Raw genomic sequence first — 19,678 nt, forward strand, 5'->3', positions numbered from 1 at the left:
TAAATTTCACGTTTTTTATAAAAAAAACAAATCTGATTCGCAATGAAGCAAAAGAAAATCAACTCATTCTTCCCCACCACTGTACATCAATCAATCATCCCATTAAACGAATCAATCCAGTTAAATGCCCAGCTTCCTATTCAGCAATTTGCACAACTTAATCTAACTACAGCTAAAAATGCAGAGACCGTTCAGTTTCGCTCTCACACACACACACCTTGCATGGTCAGCACACATCAATGCTCCAATGCACTCAAATTTACTATTCTATCATACCCTCCAATCACACTCCACAATCGCGGCCATAAATCAGTCTCTCATCCTCGCATGTCTGCGCTATGAGAGCCAGACAAATGTCAAGTACTGACAAGCAAGCAGTAATATAGACACCCCCCAGGTGAGCATTCATACCAAGCGTTCCCCTTGCCTCTCACTGGGGAAGCAGCAGGTTCTCACGAGAGGCGATAGAAACCTCTTTCTAACAGACTGGGCAATGGCACTTCGTCTATTCCTTTCCTCCCCTCTAAAGAAAAAAGGAGAGAAGAAAATACTATAATGGAGAGTGCCACCTATACATAACACCGCCGGCTTCCCTCATCTCTCACCTGAGAGACCAAAAGCAATCCAAAAATCAAGTTCTCGCCTTAGGGGAGAGGTAGGAATCTGTACCTCCAGTTTTATGTGCTTCCCAAACTTCTACAGAAAGGAAGGAAACGACGGCAGTCGGCTCCCCACAAAAGCATGGCTTCTAAAAGCTGATCCCCTAAGAATGTAAGAAAAGCCTGCTGTGGATCAAGCCCATCTAGACAAGCATCCGGTTCTCCTGGTGGCCAGCCAGATACCTGTGGGAAGCCGGAAACCAGGACCCGAGTGCAAATTGTGATTCTCCTGTCCACACACCTTGTTAAAAGAAAGCACGTCTCTCTGCATTTCAGTGTTGACCTGAAGACCGAGAGCTAAGCAGCTCTCCCCACTAGATGTTGACTTGCAAAGTTTCCCCTCTGGCCAGACAAAGGATGCTCAGCGGCTGATTACTGCGCTTTCCCCACACTTAAAGAGACTCCTACAAGCTCTCACAGAACTAAGCAGCCCTTTGAGAACTTCACTCTTCGTCTCAAGTTGGACCGCCGCATCCATCCAACCTTTCGTCTAGTTCGCCTGCCTCCAAGGTCCATGGCGCAAACAAGGCATCTTTCTGCCCTCTGTGCCTAACATAACCTTTTAAACGTACTGAAGCTTGGACCCTTAGGGTATTCTAGTCTAAAACAATGGCTCTTGCTTGTCTCTGGAGCTCCTGATTGGGGTCTCCTTGCCAGCAGTTGTGTTTCTGCAGTGTTAAGGCACATTTGTTCCAGGTGCATAGTAAATGTCAAGAGCAGGCTGGCAAGTAGTCTGCGCACTGTCAGAAGCCTGCCTGCTTAGCCCTAGCTTACGTTAAGTCACTGGTGTAGCATCAACCGCCTTAAATGATAAACCCACCCCCGGTACAGACACACACAAGCTTCCTCACCTGCAGCAACTGTTACCTCTCTAGGTGACCAAAAACATGATTATATGCAAGCCTGAGCTTCGAGGGTGTGGGGTCCTCCCCCACCCATCTCAGGAGATCCTGTGCAGCCAGTTAGCAATTGCTTCCTGAAAATTGCATTCCTGCCCGGGATGGACAAACTGTCTTTTGCCAAAGGGCAAGGACTTTGCACAGTTTTCAAGCACACTTATTCCTGTATCTTGTCCTCTTGCTTCCCCCGCCCACAGCTCAGAAGCCTGCCAGAAGAGTGGATGTCCTGTCTTTTGATTTTGCATCCAGAGTCCCTCTTGCAAGACACAACAAAAATCCGTTCAGAGGTTTGAGAAGTCTTTCCCGCGGAGAACAAAGTTCCGAAAGCTCCTCCTCGCTCCTTTTCTTTTGTCTGTTGATGTGGTGGGTCGGCTTTTCAAAATGCCTGTAGTGGTTCTCCTCCACCACAAGGTGGCGGTGTAGTCCCGTGTGTTCCTGACACACTGCCTGATGCCCATGAAGAAAGGCAGGAGGAGTTTAAAAGTTCTGTCTATGAAGGCTTCAGCGGGATGATCAAAACCATCTCTTTAGCCACCTGGAAGGGAAAGGAGAACAAAGGTCACAGTGGCACTAATATTGGAGGAACAGATAGAATCATAGAATTGTAGAGTTGGGAGGGATCTAGTCTAGCCTCCTGCAACGCAGGAATTTTCACTAAAGCATCCCTGGGGAGTGGCCATCCAACCTCTGCTTTAAAAAACCTGCAATGAAGGAGGTAAAGGTAAAGGGATCACTGACCATTAGGTCCAGTCATCACCGACTCTGGGGTTGCGGCGCTCATCTCACTTTACTGGCAGAGGGAGCCGGCGTATAGCTTCCAAGTCATGTGGCCAGCATGACTGAGCCGCTTCTGGCAAACCAGAGCAGCACATGGAAATGCCATTTACCTTCCCACTGGAGTGCTACCTATTTATCTACTTGCACTCTGCTTTCGAACTGCTAGGTTGGCAGGAGCAGGGACTGAGCAACGGGAGCTCACCCCGTCGTGGGGATTCGAACCGCTGACCTTCTGATCGGCAAGCCCTAGGCTCTGTGGTTTAACCCACAGCGCCACCTGCATCCCATGAAGGAGGAGGATTATATTAAAACTAGACCCCAGAAAGCTAGTAAACAAGTTCCCCCTCCCTTTTGGGGGGTGGGGGGAGAGAGTACAAATCCCATCCGTCTCAGCCAGTGATGGTAATGGTTCAGAATGATGGGAGTTGCAGTCCAGGGGCGTTGGGAAGGTCAGAGGTCTCGCCACTCCCACTTTTAGAGCCCAGAGCGTAGGGTAGAGATCCCAGCATGTCTCTCAAGTTCTAGGCTCCAGAGGGAAGAACAGAAAGACATAATTCCCGGGGAGAACTTGCTAGTATATTCAAATTGGCCAAACAGATTCCGATTGCAGAATTTGGGTGTTTTCGAGTTGCAGAATCTTGTGTTGCGAAGAGGGTTTTTGTCGAAGAGTTCTAGGTGCCGCACCTACCAAACTGCAGTTGGCGTTCAGAGCGCCCGCTGTTCCTGCCGCTGCTTGGAGTCCACGAGTCCCGAGAGAAGCCTCGTCATCTCGTCCAGTTTCCTGTCTAGGGACTCGATCCGCTTCTCCAGCTCCCGGTGGGAGCTACTGAGGCTGGAGCTGAGGTCGCACATGATCATCTGCATCTGCAGCAGAGGAAGAACAGGACACGGCTGTCAACAGTTCAGCTTTTGCTCAAGTTACTTCCTGGGACTGGCCCACAGGTGGCGCTCTTGTCCTCAGGGATGGGGGGAAAGTGACAAGTGGGGTCCTGCAGGGTTCTGACTTGGATGAAGGAAGCGAGGGAATGCTCATCTAATTTGCAGGTGACACCAAACTGGGAGGGGTAGCTTATGGCGCAGAAGACTGAATTGGGATCCAATACGACCTTAACAGATTAGAGAACTGGGCCAAAACTAACAAAATAGGGACAAATTGTAAGGTTCTGCACTTAGGCAGGAAAAACCAGCTGCAGAAATATAAGATGGGGGAGGCACAAATCGCCTCATCCCAAGCCTGCTATTACATTATATTTTTTATATATATTTACACTGATATTATTATTTAATGTGTATGCTGCCCTTCATCTGTAGATATCAGGGCAGTCCAGTACCAGTTCTAGCTAACACTTCTTATTTAGCCTTTTGGATGACATCAAGTCCATCAGTTTAGTCAACCTAGCCCACCTCACAAGGTTGTTATGAGGATCAATGGGGAGGGGTGGTGGAGAAACTCAATGTGCTGCCCTGAGCCCACTCAGAGAATGGCAGGAAAAATAATAATCTCAACAACAAAAGCAGCAGCAATGCTTATATTTGGAATAATTTACTTTCCCCCAGACACAAAATACAGCGAACTTTTGTGAACTTTTTTCAGAATCCAAACGCGCTCCGTTTTGAGTGCCACACTTCTGTTTTGAGTGTTCCGCTGAGGTCTGTCTATTTTTGCTATTTATTTTGTGTTTGTCTTTTTGCGGCTTTTTTGTTTTATTTTTGTGACTGTGTGGAACCCAGTTCAGCTACTGATTGATTGATTGTGTGACTGGAGTACATTGTTTATGGCTTGTTTATTGTAAAATTCATGTTAAATTGCTGTTTTAGGGGTTGTTTTTAAAAGTCTGGAACAGATTAATCCATTTTTCACAACTTTCTATGGGAAAGTGCGCCTTAGTTTTGGAACGCTTTGGTTTTGGAACAGACTTCCGGAACAGATTAAGTTTGAGAACCAAGGTACCCCTTTACTGTCATAGAAGCTACACCTTCAGGAACTTATCAGTGGCCTTTTTGCAAGAATTTGCTAATGCTTATTATATTGGAAACACACTGCGCTTAAAGGCATTGCATTGCCTTAGATTAATAGAACCACAGAATTGCAGAGTTGGAAGGGTCCTTGACCCCCTTTGATGCCAGAATTCTGCCCACAGCAGTTCCTGGGTGGGCTCAAACTGCCAGCCTTCTGGTTAACAGCCAGATGCACTAGTCCGTTGCACCACAGGAGAGTCGACAGAGGATGCATACATGCTGCGCATGTAAAGCATGTTCCCCACACCACAGCCCAAAGAAGCCTGGGAACTGTAGCTCTGTAAAGGGTAAACTGCAATTTCCCAGGATACATTTATTGGGGAGCAATACGCTTTAAACTTGTGTGTACACAGCCTCTTATCGACCGGGCAACAATGTCCCCGGCGCACAACTCGCCTTAGAGACATCCATCATGGCATTCACTTGATCTCGGATCTTCCTGTGCTTCATCCTCACGTGTCGGAACCTACGAGGAGAACAGAGAAGTTATTTCCCCTCCTGGGCTTTCGCCAATGTGCTTCCTTTCCAACTTGCAATGGAGAGAAGAGTTTTAACAGTTAAAACGTATGCAGCAGCCGTGACCCGCCGGTGCACTTTCCTCAGGAAACCCTGATCACTGGCTGCGAGCGCTCGCTATAATTTCTAGCGAAATGTACAACACCCTCCCAGGCCCATCTGCGAGTGGCTCAGAGCCCTTGCACACATGGCGGACGACGGGTAACAAATCTAACCGGCCCTTGTCGTTGCCGCCTCCCATCTCAAATCGAACAATCGGTTCAATTCGAAATCCTCGCTTGACTAGGAATCTTTATGCACAAAAAATGGAAGGAAGAAGAAGTTCCAACCAAAGAAAAACGAATAAGCAAGGTGATGTAGAATTAGGCAAAGTTAACAGCAAAAATAAGAGGACTTAATGAGGATTGCTTTGAAGAAGAAGAAGAAGAGGAGGAGGAGGAGGAGTTTGGATTTGATATCCTGCTTTATCACTACCCTAAGGAGTCTTAAAGCAGCCAACAATCTCCTTTCCCTTCCTCCCCCACAACAAACACTCTGTGAGGTGAGTGAGGCTGAGAGACTTCAGAGAAGTGTGACTAGCCCAAGGTCACCCAGCAGCTGCATGTGGAGGAGCGGGGAATCAAACCCCGTTCACCAGATTACAAGTCCACTCCTCTTAACCACTACACCACACTGGCTCTAACCCCAGGGCTCTGAGTCTTCTTCCCTTGGGTGTTCGCCTGATGGTTTCTCCCACCATTCCTTGGCACCCAAGCAGTCCACGACATAGAAAGGGGGAAACTGGCAGAGCAGGACCAGGGCAGTGCAGCCCTCTGCCCCGGAAGGTGCCTTGCCCAGCCTCCCCCCCCCCCGACTTGGCACTACACCTGAGCACCCCATGACCTGGGAGCGATTGACTTACATATGGATGGCTGCCAGCAGCCTTCGGTGATGTTTGCGTGTCCTTAGGCCATCCTTCCTCTTGGTGTGTTTGTGCAGCATCCAAGCCTCCTGCAGCACGTTGGCGGCCGACCACTTCATCTAGAGTTTGGTGCAAAAAAATGGAGAGAAAAGGGAGAGACGTGACGGCTCGCCGAAGCTCAGTTTCCCTTCTCTGTCGCTAGGAACATAAGGAGCTGCCTTAGATGAAGTCAGAGCACAGGCCCAACAGCTCAGGGCTTCTCTCGCCCTGACGGACAGAGGCTGTCTGGAGTTTCAGCCAAGGAGACATTAATTAGAGATGCCAAGGATTTAGACTTTTTGCATGCAAAGCACGAGCTCGACCACTGATCTATGCTCCTTTTGCAGAAAGTTTTTGATGGTCTGCAACTGGACTGGGGAACTTTTGGCCCTGTGGACGTCACTGGGAGACAACTTGGGCAAGGAGGCTTTGCCAGCCCTACCAGGAAATACCGGGGATTTGAACCTGGAACCTTTGGCAAGTGAAGGAGAGTCTGCCACTGAGCTGCAACCCTTCCCTGCAGTGCCATTCATGACCCATGAAGTGGAAGGAGGAGGAAGACTGACAACTGCATTGGCCTTTGATTTTGCCGGCTAGGACAGGACATCTGTCAAAAGTGTTGTGAAAGCATGGGGGGGGGAGGCCAGGGAGGAGGAAACCCACAAGGAAGTCTTGATTTGCATGTATGCCTACACACACCCTGAGATAACAGGGCAGAGAGCCCAGGAACAGCGATTATTGTTTATTGCAGGGGGTTCTTAAACCGTGGTCCACAGGGCACATTAACATGGCACCTGCCAAGGCCAGGACTAGCCGCCTGAGAAACAGTTTCTACACAAATGCAATTCTGGTTCTAAACACAGCATAAGGGGTCTCTATAGTTAAGTGTATTTTAAAATGGGGTTTCAGAGTTTTTAGGGGGTTTTGAATGTTTTACGTAGTTTTTCAATTTCATTGTTCTGCATGGGACAATGACAATAAAGATATCGTATATCATATATATTGAACAACAGAGCCAGGAGTGTTTCAAGTTTTTGCCCCTTGCTGGAAGAGCTAACCACACAAAAACATGCCCCTTTTATTTGCATATTAACATTCAAATAGGGGAGCCTTTTAGCTCTTCTGCAGGGCAAAATGCTGCAGCAGAAACCCCTGTAGAGTTTCAGTTTGGAAGGGCTGCCCGACAGGGAAGGAAATAGCGAGGAGTAGATCTGCAGTTCATCAGTGTAGAAGTCTTGGACGTATGAAACTGCTTCCTCCAAAGTCAAGCCAAAGTCCCAGCCACCTCATTATTGTAGACACCAGGGATGCAGCCCTCCAGGCCTTTCTCTCTGGCCCTTAAGACTCTCCCTCGGCTACACACTTTTCTCTCATGTGCACCCAATCCTCTTGGGGTACCATTGCCTGGCTCTGAGTATTTTTGTTCCTTCAACTGTAATAATTAAGGCTGTGCGCAGGCCCCTGACCCGACCAGAAGCCCAAATGTGGGGGCCCCAGATCAAGCTGACCTGGGAACCCACCTGACCCATATCCAGCCCCCTCCCCCACAAAACTGAGCCAGAGCCTGCAAACTTGCAAAGCAGGAACACGCTTTGTGGAAAAAAACAATGGTAGCATTTCACCAAAAATTGTAGCCAACAAAGATACGCAACTCTGGAAGGAGGAAGGTATGATGTGACCAGGAAGCCCTGTCTTCTGTTAATTCCTGACTTCTGGTGAATGATGACAAGAAAGAGGATGTTTCGAAATGAAAACAGAAGAGGCATTAAGGAAACCCAAAAGCTACACTTCCCACATTAATCTTGCTGAAATTGATTGATCCGAAAAGTCAGGGGGTGGGCAACGTGCATGTGACGCTCTTGGCTGAATTTCAAAAATCCTCTGCAAACAATTAATTCAGATGTCTGGCAAGAGTAACCTATTCCTTTCCTGGCAGCCCACTGGGGGGCGGGGGGAGGAAGTGAGGGGAGGGAGGGAGAGAGAATGGGTGACAGAAAAAAGAGAAAAGGTAGCAGACATAAAAAAGAGTGGCACCACCCACTGCCAATATGCAGGCTCCAAAATGTTATTCCCCAAGGGACTGCAGCCCTTGATGGACTAAAGTTACCCACTCCAGGTGCACATAATGGGAAAGGCTGACACATCTGGTACTTTTTAGTTGAGAGAGAAGGTGAGTAAAAAATGTCACGCCTCTCCAAGTGCCTCTGGATCTTTAGGCAACCGAAAAATCGCGCTGTAAAAAAAAAGCTCAACAACTTTGGGGTTTGTTCAAGATAAGCTCAGCAACTTCTTTTGGGGTGTCCTGGCTTTTACTTTTTGAAATATGGCAACCCTGCTTTTCCAGGGACAGTCCTGGATTTACAGAAGCCGTCCCAGTCTCTGATTTGATCCCAGAATGTCCCTCTTAGGACGTTGTCAGGAACCAGACTGAAGGGTATTGCTCTGAGGAAGAATGGTGGAAGCCCCCCTCTCCCTCTGCTCAAGGGTCTGATCCTGACGCTCCTCTGGAGCAGGAGGATAGTATCGACCTAGAGCAATGGTTTGTAGAAGGACACAGTTTGGGAACTGACTATTGGGCTGAGCTGGGAGAAGTGCAACCAAGGGGAGAGGAATGGGAAGAGAGAGAGCTGGTTGGATCTCCCTCACTAGAAAGTTGTGGAGCCCATGAGCCCTAGAGCCAGGCGTCTGGATAGGGTAGCCTCTCAGAAGGCTCAGTGGTGAAGGAGGATCACATGGTGAGAAGACGGGAAGACAGAAGTAACCGGAGGGAAGTGGGAGGAACTCAATTGGGAGTACCTGCATGGTGAAAATGGATGCTGAATGTTTGTGCTGTGTTCAGTAAAGCTCTCTGTTGCTGCAAAAGCCTGCTTTCGCTTCATGCTGTTATCTACAGAGAGGGGGAAGGTAAGTCTTGCCTGGCAGCCTGGCAAACGCCCCTATTTTCGTCAGAGAAATGTTGGAGGGTATGGAGCTATGCGACCCCCAAATCCAAGGAGATAAGTATAAAGTGATACTTCATGTTACATCCGCTTCATGTTACGTTCTTTCAGGTTATGTCCTGCAGCAACCCAGAAGTACTGGAAAGGGTTACTTCCGGGTTTCGCTGCTTGTCACCTGCATGCGCAGAAGTGTCGAATCGCAACCCACGCATGCGCAGACGCACCGCTGCGGGTTGTGTTCTTTTCATATTGCGAACAGGCCTCCGAACGGATCCTGTTCGCAACCAGAGTTACTGCTGTACAACCTTTAGAAAACATCCGAAGGCAGCTCTGTATAGGGAAGTTTTTGTTTTTTTAAAGTTTTATTGTGTGTGTTTTTATGTTGGGCAATTTCTGCCTGGACACTGTTTCCAATGGCCGAATACCGGCAATTTCTGGGAAATTCGGGACGTATGGCAACCCTGAGATACAAGTGTTTCTAAGCACAGCACATAGGTAGACTATGGAACTCTCTGCCACAGTGGTGGCCACCAACTTTGATGGCTTTCAAAGAGGATTGGACAAAATCATGGCGAAGAAGAATATCAGCAGCTACAAGCTCTGCTTTGCCACTGAGCACCAGTTCCTGGCAATCTCAGGCTGGAAAAGTGCTTTTCATCCAGCTTACTGGTTCCCCACAAGCCACTGTGAGAACAGGAAGCTGGACTAGACGGGCCGCTGCCCTGATCCAGCAAGCTCATCTTCTGCCTTACCTCTTTGGCACATTGAATATCCATCATGAAGTTATGGACGTGTTTTTCAGCCCTGCTGAATTCCAGCTTATCAGCAGCAACAGCCACCAAGAGGGCTGTGCAGCCCACTCCCTGCAAAGAAACAACGAGGACAATGAGTTTGAAGCAATAAAACTGGAGGCACAGAGGAAATATACACCTTGTGCCTCGGGTCAAACTAGGAATTACTGTGGCAGATAGGGACTATGATAGCTCGGTGGAAGGGCACATATACCTAATTTCAGGATTTTCTGTATTATTAGCCTCGTTCCTTGCATAGCTCAGAAATTTAAAAAAAAAAAAAAAAATCAGCCCTGTTGGTGCATTTGATTATCAGTGCAGTTTTGAAAAGCTCAATCTGCCATCTTCATTCAAAATGGCATCGCATTGTATCCAAGCACAGATGAAAACCTGCTCCTTGATCTCGGGAACTACTGTGCAAAATTTGGTAACGATCTCTTAAGAGATGCCCAAACGCATAATGCATAAACATGCAACTTTCCAAAATATATAGTAGATTATTGTGATTATGTTTGTGGTCCTCATTAATCACTTGCTGCATGGATAGTCTCTAAGCATCTTGGAAATGCATATGTATTTCACAAGATTTATATACTACTTGTTTGAAATAAAAAACAAAGCAGCTTAAAGCAGAGCACACAATTGTGTGGGGAAGACTCCCCAATACATTTTTAGACTGCAGCCGCCATCAGCATTCTGACCATGGAGCACACTGGCTAAAGTTGATGGAAGCTGAAGCCCAAAATCTCAAAATCTCCACTTGGGCTACCCGTGCAACGATCCATAGAGCAGCAGCAAAAGCATATCATCAATAAACAGCAAAATCTGAAGTCCACGAACATAGGCTTCCAATTAACACACAAGAATAAGGAAGTCGAGAAAAACAATACAATTCAATGGAAATGAAATGTGCAAATGCACACACAGTGTAAATTTGTGTTGTTTCACATTCCTTGGTGGGAAATTATTATTATTGTTACTGGAGGTGGGGAGGGTGATATAATTTTTTTTTAAAAAAGTATTTATTTTATTGATAAATATAAATATATTGCCATCGAGGATTTATGGCATTTTAATTTAAAGACGAAAAGTTAACTTCAAACCGTAGCATATTCCACAGGAGGCATTTGAACACTGTTTTCACCATTAATATATAAAATAATTTTTTGCCACATTGTTGAAAACAAATCTTTTTTGGGTTTGTCCTCTACCTTCATTTCTGGGTTAATTTTTCAGCAGTAGCTATGGACCAGATCTGACTATTCCTTATTTAATCCCATGATTTTGAAACACAGAATCCATTGTCCATCCAAGCCAACTTCATTTGGTCCAGGCTACATTCCCAGTAATGCCAAGGAAAGGATTGGTATCAGTTCCTGTTCTGTTATCAAATAAATTCGCCAAGAGACCACGGTTATATATAGCATCCGACAGCCCTTGACACCCAGCACAAAAAGCGGCATTTAGCACTTGACAGCTTCATGGGATTTCTTATTTGACGCCTGACCAATAATAATAATGATACTAAAAAAATCAAATCAATATATTTGAGTCTAAAGCACTCAAGTCCATCTGCCAAAGTTCTGAAGTAGCATTGCGTTCCGTTTCAGAATTGAGAGGAAGTGTTGTGTAGTGGTTAGAGTGATTGACTAGGACCTGGGAGGCCAGGATTCAAAAATCCAGTCAGCCACAAAGCTAGCCAGATGACCTTGGAGTCAGCAGCTGCCTCTCAGTCGTTGCCTAATCGATTTTATTAGTCCACACTTTCCAGTGGCGTAGCATGGGGGGTGCAGGGGGGCCGGCCGCACCGAGCCCAACATCTGGGGGTTAGGGTTAGGGGGCGCAAATCCACGGGTTAGGGGGCGCAAATTACTTGCCTTGCCCCGGGTGCTGACAACCCACGCTACGCCACTGACACTTTCCTCCAAAGAGCCTCCTCACTTAATCCCCAAAACACCCTGCAAGGTAAGGCAGTGACTGGCCCACGGTCACCCAGTGAGCTTCACGGCTGGGTGGGGTTTTGAACGCTGGCTTCACAGGGTTGTTGTGAAGATTAAATGCAGAGAGGGAGAGACCACGTAGCCACCTTGAGCTCCTTGAAGAAAAGGGTGGGATACGGACACAATAAATGCCTAAGTTTTTTGGGGGGGCTGGGAGACAGATTCCGGATTTGCACAAATTTGCACGTTTCAGCTCTGCACCATGCGCAGACACATCTCTTACCATAACACCAGTGAACACGCACACGACTTTTCCACACACCGTCACCGGAACAACATCTCCGTAGCCGATGGTTAGGAAAGTGATGGGGATCAGCCAGAAAGTGCTATATAGGTAGTCGTTGTCCATATGCTCCCTGACAGGTGGGAACAAAGAGAGGTTTGTCAGGAAATGTGTATTTCACATTATTGAGAGTTATACTGCACCTTTCAGGGTTACTTAAGAGGACAGGGGAAATAGTAAACTCCTAAAAACTAAAATTAAACACCCATACTCAAGAGATTAAAATATCAGATCAGTGAACAGGTACCAGCAGTGTTCAAACTGACTCAAAACAGACCCTGGGAAATAAAAATACATTTGGCACCGCAAGCACTAGTGCATTCTCTCTGCTTGTGACTCCCTGCCACTGGAATTCAGAGGGGTACTGCCTCCAGCCAGGGAAGTAAAACTCAGCCACCGTGGCTATGCTCTCCGTGCCACTACCACCACTGCTCCCTCACAGGCCCTCTCCCTCTGGGCCCAGTCCGGACCACTGCCCAAACAGACCAGGAGTGGGGCAGGGCAGGAGCGATGACATCATTTGTCTTTCTTTGCTCGGGCAAGTCGATGAGGGGTAATAAGGCTTTCAAGTTTTGCTCGTGGCAGCTTGGCATAGTGAGGAGGGGGGCACCAGAGAACAAGGAAAATAATCAAAAGGAGTTGGGTACATTTTGCCATGAAACATAACCCGGTCCAGTTAGGCAAGCGTTCTCTCCCATCATGCACCAGGGCAGGCATGCCAACACTGCAGCTTTTGAGCAGGAGACTGTTAGTTTTGCAACTGATCTTCCTCGCAACTGCTTTGAAATCCAATCTATGGGCTTTGCCTATTTATTATTTTTTTGATTGAGTGTCACCTGAAGTGACAAAAAGCTTGTTTATTCTTTTCGCCGAGGCTGACTCAGTTGCTAGCCTCCGGCTCATCAGGGGAGTTTATTTACCTGTTGGCTGGGCATCAGGCGGAAAATGGGATTGTCCTTTACAAACAAAGGCCTGCTCTGAAAAGGAAGAGGGTAGCGCTCTGGACTGCTTCAGAGTAGAATGGGTTCCTTCTATAGATGGGTCCATCTAACTGACAAAGCACATGTTCTGTAAGCAGAGAGCTCCTGGCTCAGTCTGCAGCTAGAACAGAAGTGGGGGGTGCTGTGTCTTATAGAGGGACACAGCTAATCCATTCTGGTTTGGTCCCTATCCTCCTCTCTCCCACGTTGTACAAGAGCAACCCTGAGATTAAGAGGAGGGAGCAGACTGCCAGGGTCATCCCCCTAGACTGGTTGCATGTAAGGCAGGTGGGTGGGTCGGCTGAGCTCGGTGGGCCAGTTTGCCCTAATCCAGAATGCGGCAACTAGACTGATGACTGGGAGTGACCGCCGAGACCACATAACACCTGTCCTGAAAGACCTACATTGGCTCCCTGTACGTTTCCGAGCACAATTCAAAGTGTTGGTGCTGACCTTTGAAGCCCTAAATGGCCTCAGTCCAGTATATCTGAAGGAGCGTCTCCACCCCTATCGTTCAGCCTGAACACTGCAGTACAGCTCCGAGGGCCTTCTGGCGGTTCCCTCCCTGTGAGAAGTGAGGTTACAAGGAGCCAGACAGAGGGCCTTCTCAGTGGTGGCGCCCGCCCTGTGGAAAGCCCTCCCATCAGAAGTCAAGGAAATAAACAACTATCTGACTTTTAGAAGACATCTGAAGGCAGTCCTGTTTAGTGAAGTTTTTAATGTTTGATGTTTTAGTGTGCTTTTAGTTCTGTTGGGAGGCGCCCAGAGTGGCTGGGGAAACCCAGCCAGATGGGCGGGGTATAAATAATAAATTATTATTAGGAAAAGGGACCCCTGACCATTATGTCCAATCGTGGCCGACTCTGGGGTTTATTGGCTGAGGGAGCTGGCATACAGCTTCCGGGTCATGTGGCCAGCGTGACTAAGCCGCTTCTGGCGAACCAGAGCAGCGCACGGAAACGCTGTTTACCTTCCTGCCGGAGCAGTACCTATTTATCTACTTGCACTTTTTGGTGTGCTTTTGAATTGCTAGGTTGGCAGGAGCAGGGACCGAGCAACGGGAGCTCACCCCATCGCGGGGATTTGAAACGCCGACCTTCTGATTGGCAAGCCCAAGAGGCTCAGTGCTTTAACCCACAGCCCCACCTGCATCCCTAAATTATTATTATTATTATTATTATTATTATTATTATTATTATTATTATTAACTGACCCTCGCTGCCTAACACCAGCACAGGCAAGCCCCGGTCCTTACCGTTCGCAGACAGACAGCACCCAGAAGGCAATGAACCAGAGTCCCATCGTGAAGATCAGCAGCACCCTTCCTGGCTGGCTGTTCACCATCACCCGTAGCACGAATGGGTACTGGAAGTGGATCTTGTTGAGGGACCCGATGCTGCGGTACGAGGCGTCTCCCAGAACGCTGCTCTGCAGCAGGGCCGCCCGCGTCACCAGGTAGAGGCGGAGGAACATGAGCAGCGACAACAGCATGTCGACCTCGGAGAGGAACAGGAAGGCCTGTGTGGGCTGGGGCTCCAGGCAGGCGAAGTCTCCGGTGGGCAAGGGGTGGATGGAGCAGACCAGCAGCTCCAGCATGATAAATGCCAGCTTCCGGCAACTGACGGCGATCCGCCAGTCAGTCAAGGAGTTGTCCATCATGAACAGCTAAGGGGAAAGAGAGCAGATAATAATAATAATAAGAATCCAGTATCCAAGTGACGCCCTCTTGTCACCCTCCAGTGGCTGGTGGACGTTGGTACTGGTAGGGCAGAAGATAGGGAGACCAAGGCTCCGTTCAGCTTATTCCATTCTCTTGACAGTTCCCTAGCTATTCATTTCCATGTTATAGTGGAGCTTCCGCATGGTGGTAAAAATGTCACTTCCGGAAACATAGCAGAAGTTCCACGCTAAGTTCCATGCTACAGTGGTACCTCTGGTTACATACGCTTCAGGTTACAGACTCCGCTAACCCAGAAATAGTGCTTCAGGTTAAGAACTTTGCTTCAGGATGAGAACAGAAATCGTGCTTCGGCGGCACGGCAACAACAGGAGGCCCCCTTAGCTAAAGTGGTGCTTCAGGTTAAGAACAGTTTCAGGTTAAGAACGGACCTCCGGAACGAATTAAGTACTTAACCCGAGGTACCACTGTATTTGCTTCCAGTGGGGAGTGGGAATCTGCTTGCAATTAACACTAAAGTTAGCACCAAATTTACGACATATTCTGCTGTGTTTCTGATGTGGAAGCCACTTCCGGAAATATCGTGGACTACAGTGGAAGTTTTGTGCTCAGGTCAATGTTATTTACTTCCAGGAAAAAGAAATCCTTTCAGAAATAGCACCAAATACGCCCTATATTTTCAGCTGTGTTTCCAGAAATGGCTTCTACATGTGAAAGCTCAAATATAATTTGGAAATTAGCAGGCAGGGAGACGTTGGGGAAATGGAATAAGCAGCGATGGGAATGCAACATTTGTTGTTTTAGCTACAAGAGGCTAACATGGCGACCCTTCTCGAAACATATATAGCGCCTCGCTTCACTCCTAGAATTGAGAGTAAAAGGTTTATGCCGAACTGGCGAGACTAACAGGGAAAATTCGAAACTAGCAGGACCAGATTTCCCTAAAGGACTGGAAGAAATTTATGTTGTATTCGAAAGACAATTGTAATCACTTAACATCACTTGTAGGACTACAGGAAGTTTTGTAAGGAGGACTTTACAAATTATTGTGAAAAGGACTAAGATTAGTGGATGTAAGATTGGACTTTTAGCAATAAGCATAGCAATAAAATGCAAAATCAGAGAAAAATTTGGAAAACCATTAGAAGGGGTTGAGGGAGGTCTCAGGCTGTGATGGCCAAAGACATATATCATGTTGCTTTGGAGTTATTATGTTGGAAAATTTGTTCAAAAAATAATTTAAAAATTATATATGAGAGTAAACGAATCAAAAGTTCTCTTAATTTATTTGTATTTCTTTAACAATATATATATATCTCTCTCTAAGCAGTCTCAATAAATGGTATAAAACATTCATTTAAAATAACAATAAAAACAAGGCTTTATGAAAACAGTAGGCATTGCAACATGATAAGAAAACACAAATGTGCATAATAAAATGGCTTGTCTGGTTGGGTTAGCCAAAAGGAAGAGGGTTTTTTAGCAGGGTCAAAAACAGCACCGTGAAGGAGCCTGCCTGATATCAAAAGGCAGGGAGTTCCACAGAATAGTTGCTGCCACGCCAAGAGTTTTGTTTCCTGTGCAGATTCCAATTCCCAGTATAAGAACGGTAATGAATGGCTTATGAAAATGCACATATGCGTGGAAGGAGTGAAGTGTGGAAGCTCCAGCACTCCTTCCATTGCCCATATCCTGATGCTTCTCCTTCCCATCTACCTTGGTTCAACTTCCATCTCCTCTCTTAAATCGCCATCTCCCCCCACCCCACACACACTACCCCCAGTCTGTCCCTAAACTCCCACAAAGCATCTCCACATCCCACGGGAAACACATTGCCTCTCCTGCACCTAGCTTTGAGTAGAAGGAGGGCATTACATTTCCAATTATTTGTGTACACACACAACCTCCCGGAAACTGGCTGGGAAGCAGGATGGCGGCCTTGCCAAGTTTACAACGTGTTTTATTACCTTATATGAAGACTGCCTTTACATCTCTCAGCCAAGACAACAAAGGGAGTTTACAGTTTTAAAAGACTAAAGGCTGTGCCCTGGAAACTTCCGCATCAAATCACTGCAGTTCTCTCTACATGGGGCTGCCCTTGAAGACGACTTGGAAACTTCAGTGGGTCTAAAATGCAGCAGCCAGGGGTCCCTTTAGATCTCAAATAACCCCTGTTTTAAGACAGCTGCGCTGGCTGCCAGTTCGTTTCTGGTCCCAGTTCAAGGTGCTCATGTTATTGTTTAAAGCACTAAAAGTTCAGGGCCCAAATATCTGAAAGCATGTTTCCTTCCCTACAGACCATCTCTGGGGCTAAGATCAGCAGAGGGCGCCCTTGTGGTTGTTCCTCCACCTTCAGAGGCTAAGGTGGGGGCGGGGGGGCAGAGTGGCCCAGGACAGGGCCTTCTCTGTGGCAGCCCCAAACTGCGGAACTCCCTCCCCACAGAGATGCATCTGCTAAGCGCTTTCATTATGTGGCTCCTGGAAAATGCTGAACCCTGGCTTTTGATATTTGAGGTGCATATTTTTAGGAACTGTGAATGTAAGTTGTTTTAAACTGTTAGTAATATTGTTTTAATGCTGTAACCCACCCTGGAACCATAGGGTGAAGGACAGGCAAACAAACAAACAAACAAATAATTAAGTTGTACCTCAGCTCCCGAACACCTTGGGAGTCAAAAGTTCTGGCTCCCGAACAATCGAAAACTGGAAGTGATTGTTCTGGTTTTTGAATGTTCTTTCAGAAGCCGAACATCCCGCGGGCTTACAAGGCTTCCGATTGGCTGCAGGAGCTTCCTGCAGCCAATCAGAAGCCACACTCTGGAAGTTGAACATTTCAGAAGCCGAACGGACTTCCGGAACGGATTCTGTTCGACTTCCGAGGTACGACTGTAATGATGATGATGGTGGTGTTACATTGGGTTTGCTGGTATAACACATCTTCCCATGCTCCACAGAGAATGCATAAGGAATTTCCAGATGAGAATTGGACCTTCATCCTGATTTGCTTGCATGGAAACTCGATGAAGTTGGCTATTTAATGAATATTCACTCTGATTTGTCTGCAGGAAGGTGTCGCATCAGAGCAAGTGTTTGTCCTGCTGCATTTCCACACCACTTCCCTGATTGCAGGAAGTCTGAACCTTTATTGGAGAAGCAGGTTTGCTGTGCCAAATCAGCTTTAATTGCCCAATCTGAACTTGTTGGCATGTGGTTGAATCCTAAGGACATAAGAGCAAGTGGCCCATCTGGGTCCAGCATGCGGTTCTTGTAGCGGCCGACCACTTGCCCATGCAAAGCCTGAACCCAAGAGCCCTCTCTGCTCCTGCGCTTTCTAGCAACTGGCATTCACAGAATCACAAAATCACAGATTCGCAGAGCCGGAAGGAGCCACGAGGGTCATCTAGTCCAACCCCCTTTAATGCAGGGATCTTCCCCCCAACGTGTATACTGCCTCCGACAGTGACTTGTCCTCCACGAAGCTGCCAGCTCCTCCTTCAAAGCCACCCGAGTCTGTGGCCATCATTGCCTCATGCCTGCAACGCTATGTAAGCACTTTCAGTTGCAGGAGCTGCTCTTCCGCTGGCTAACCCCATCGCGTGTGGCAGAAGGTCTGGCATGTGAATGCGCAAACACTTAAGAGTGTCTGCCAGGCAGGTTTTCGGCAGCCCACGTCTCTTTGCTGGCCGCCTGCACCTCTGGGTGTGTCTGTGTGACTCAAGGTTATATATTTATCTGCATGCAAAGCAGGCTGATAATTCTTGAGGAATTTCAAGCTCATTGTGGGAGGGGGGCAGGGGGGGAACCCAACGCTTGTTAAGAGCTGCCACTGTAATTCTTGTAACATATGGAGTAAAAATGAATACCAGGCTTATATGTGTTTAGGCAACAGGAGTTTGGGCTTTATCAGGTTTCGCCTGCACAAAACATCAGGCATAGTTTTGACCTTACTAATGCTTCTGATTGTATTGGCAGCTCCTTCTAGTTCAGTTCTTCCTCACTGGCCTGCTCTGAAACGTTTTAAGGGTGAAAACCAACGTTAGTCATGCTCAGCGTCAATCAATGGAGCTGAGTAACTTAAGTCCATTGGATCGAGCTGAGAACAGCAATAGCAGCAGAAGCCCTTATTTCCTCCTGCAGTTTCCATCCACTGTCGGAGGCAGTATGTTTCAGAATACCATCAGTGGATCGAAACGGCAGGAGGGGAGAGAGCTACAGGCTCTGGCCTGATCCTGCAGGCTCTACTCCCAGTACGTTTCCGAGCACAATTCAAAGTGTTGGTGCTGACCTTTAAAGCCCTAAATGGCCTCGGCCCAGTATACCTGAAGGAGCGTCTCCACCCCCATCGTTCTGCCCGGACACTGAGGTCCAGCGCCAAGGGCCTTCTGGCGGTTCCCTCATTGTGAGAAGCAAAGCTACAGGGAACCAGGCAGAGGGCCTTCTCAGTAGTGGCGCCCACCCTGTGGAACACCCTCCCACCAGATGTCAAAGAGATAAACAACTAACTGACATTCAGAAGACATCTGAAGGCAGCCCTGTTCAGGGAAGTTTTTAATGTGTAACATTTTAGTGTATTTTTGGTCTTTGTTGGAAGCCGCCCAGAGTGGCTGGGGAAACCCAGCCAGATGGGCAGGGTACAAATAAATTATTATTATTATTATTATTATTATTATTATTATTATTATTATTATTATCATCATCATCATCATCATCATCATCAAATGCACTCAAAATATGGGTGCCACAGTTTAAGAAGGGTATTGAACAAGCTGGAACGTATGCAGAGGAATGCAACCAAGATGTTGAGGGACTGGAAAGCAAGCCTTATGAGGAACGGTTGAGGGAGCTGTGTGTGTTTTAGCCTGGGGAAGAGGAGACTGAGAGAGATGTGACAGCCATCTTCAAATATCTAAAGCGCTGTCTCATGAAGAGCGAAGCAAGATTTTCTCTTGCTCCAGAGACTAGGACCCAAACCAATATCTTGAAATTGCAAGAAAGGAGATTCTGACGAAACACCAGGAAGAACTTTCTGACTGCAAGAGCTGATCAAAGGTGGAACAGAGTCCCTCGGGAGGTTGTGGACTCTCTTTCATTGGCTGTTTTTAAACACAAGTTGGATGGCCATCTGCCTTGTATGATCGAGTTGAGATTCCTGCAATGCCGGGGGTTAGGCTAGATGACCCCTGAGGTCCCGTTCAAC

General features: G+C 47.3%; 1 protein-coding gene across 1 annotated transcript in view; it reads right to left on the reverse strand.

The window, feature by feature from the left end:
* KCNN4 (potassium calcium-activated channel subfamily N member 4) overlaps positions 1–19,678 on the reverse strand; it is a 47,809-nt gene continuing 28,131 nt past the window's right edge. The window contains exons 3-9 of the mRNA XM_081199798.1: positions 14,059–14,468; positions 11,764–11,896; positions 9,502–9,612; positions 5,772–5,890; positions 4,751–4,820; positions 3,024–3,199; positions 1–2,093 (exon numbers count right to left, since the gene is read on the reverse strand). Of these exons, the coding sequence (XP_081055924.1) occupies positions 3,041–3,199; positions 4,751–4,820; positions 5,772–5,890; positions 9,502–9,612; positions 11,764–11,896; positions 14,059–14,468 (1,002 nt within the window). The 3' untranslated portion in view covers positions 1–2,093; positions 3,024–3,040. The remainder of the gene's footprint in view (positions 2,094–3,023; positions 3,200–4,750; positions 4,821–5,771; positions 5,891–9,501; positions 9,613–11,763; positions 11,897–14,058; positions 14,469–19,678) is intronic.

Source organism: Podarcis bocagei (genome assembly GCF_964188305.1).
Source record: "Podarcis bocagei genome assembly, chromosome: 7".
Taxonomy (NCBI): domain Eukaryota; kingdom Metazoa; phylum Chordata; class Lepidosauria; order Squamata; family Lacertidae; genus Podarcis; species Podarcis bocagei.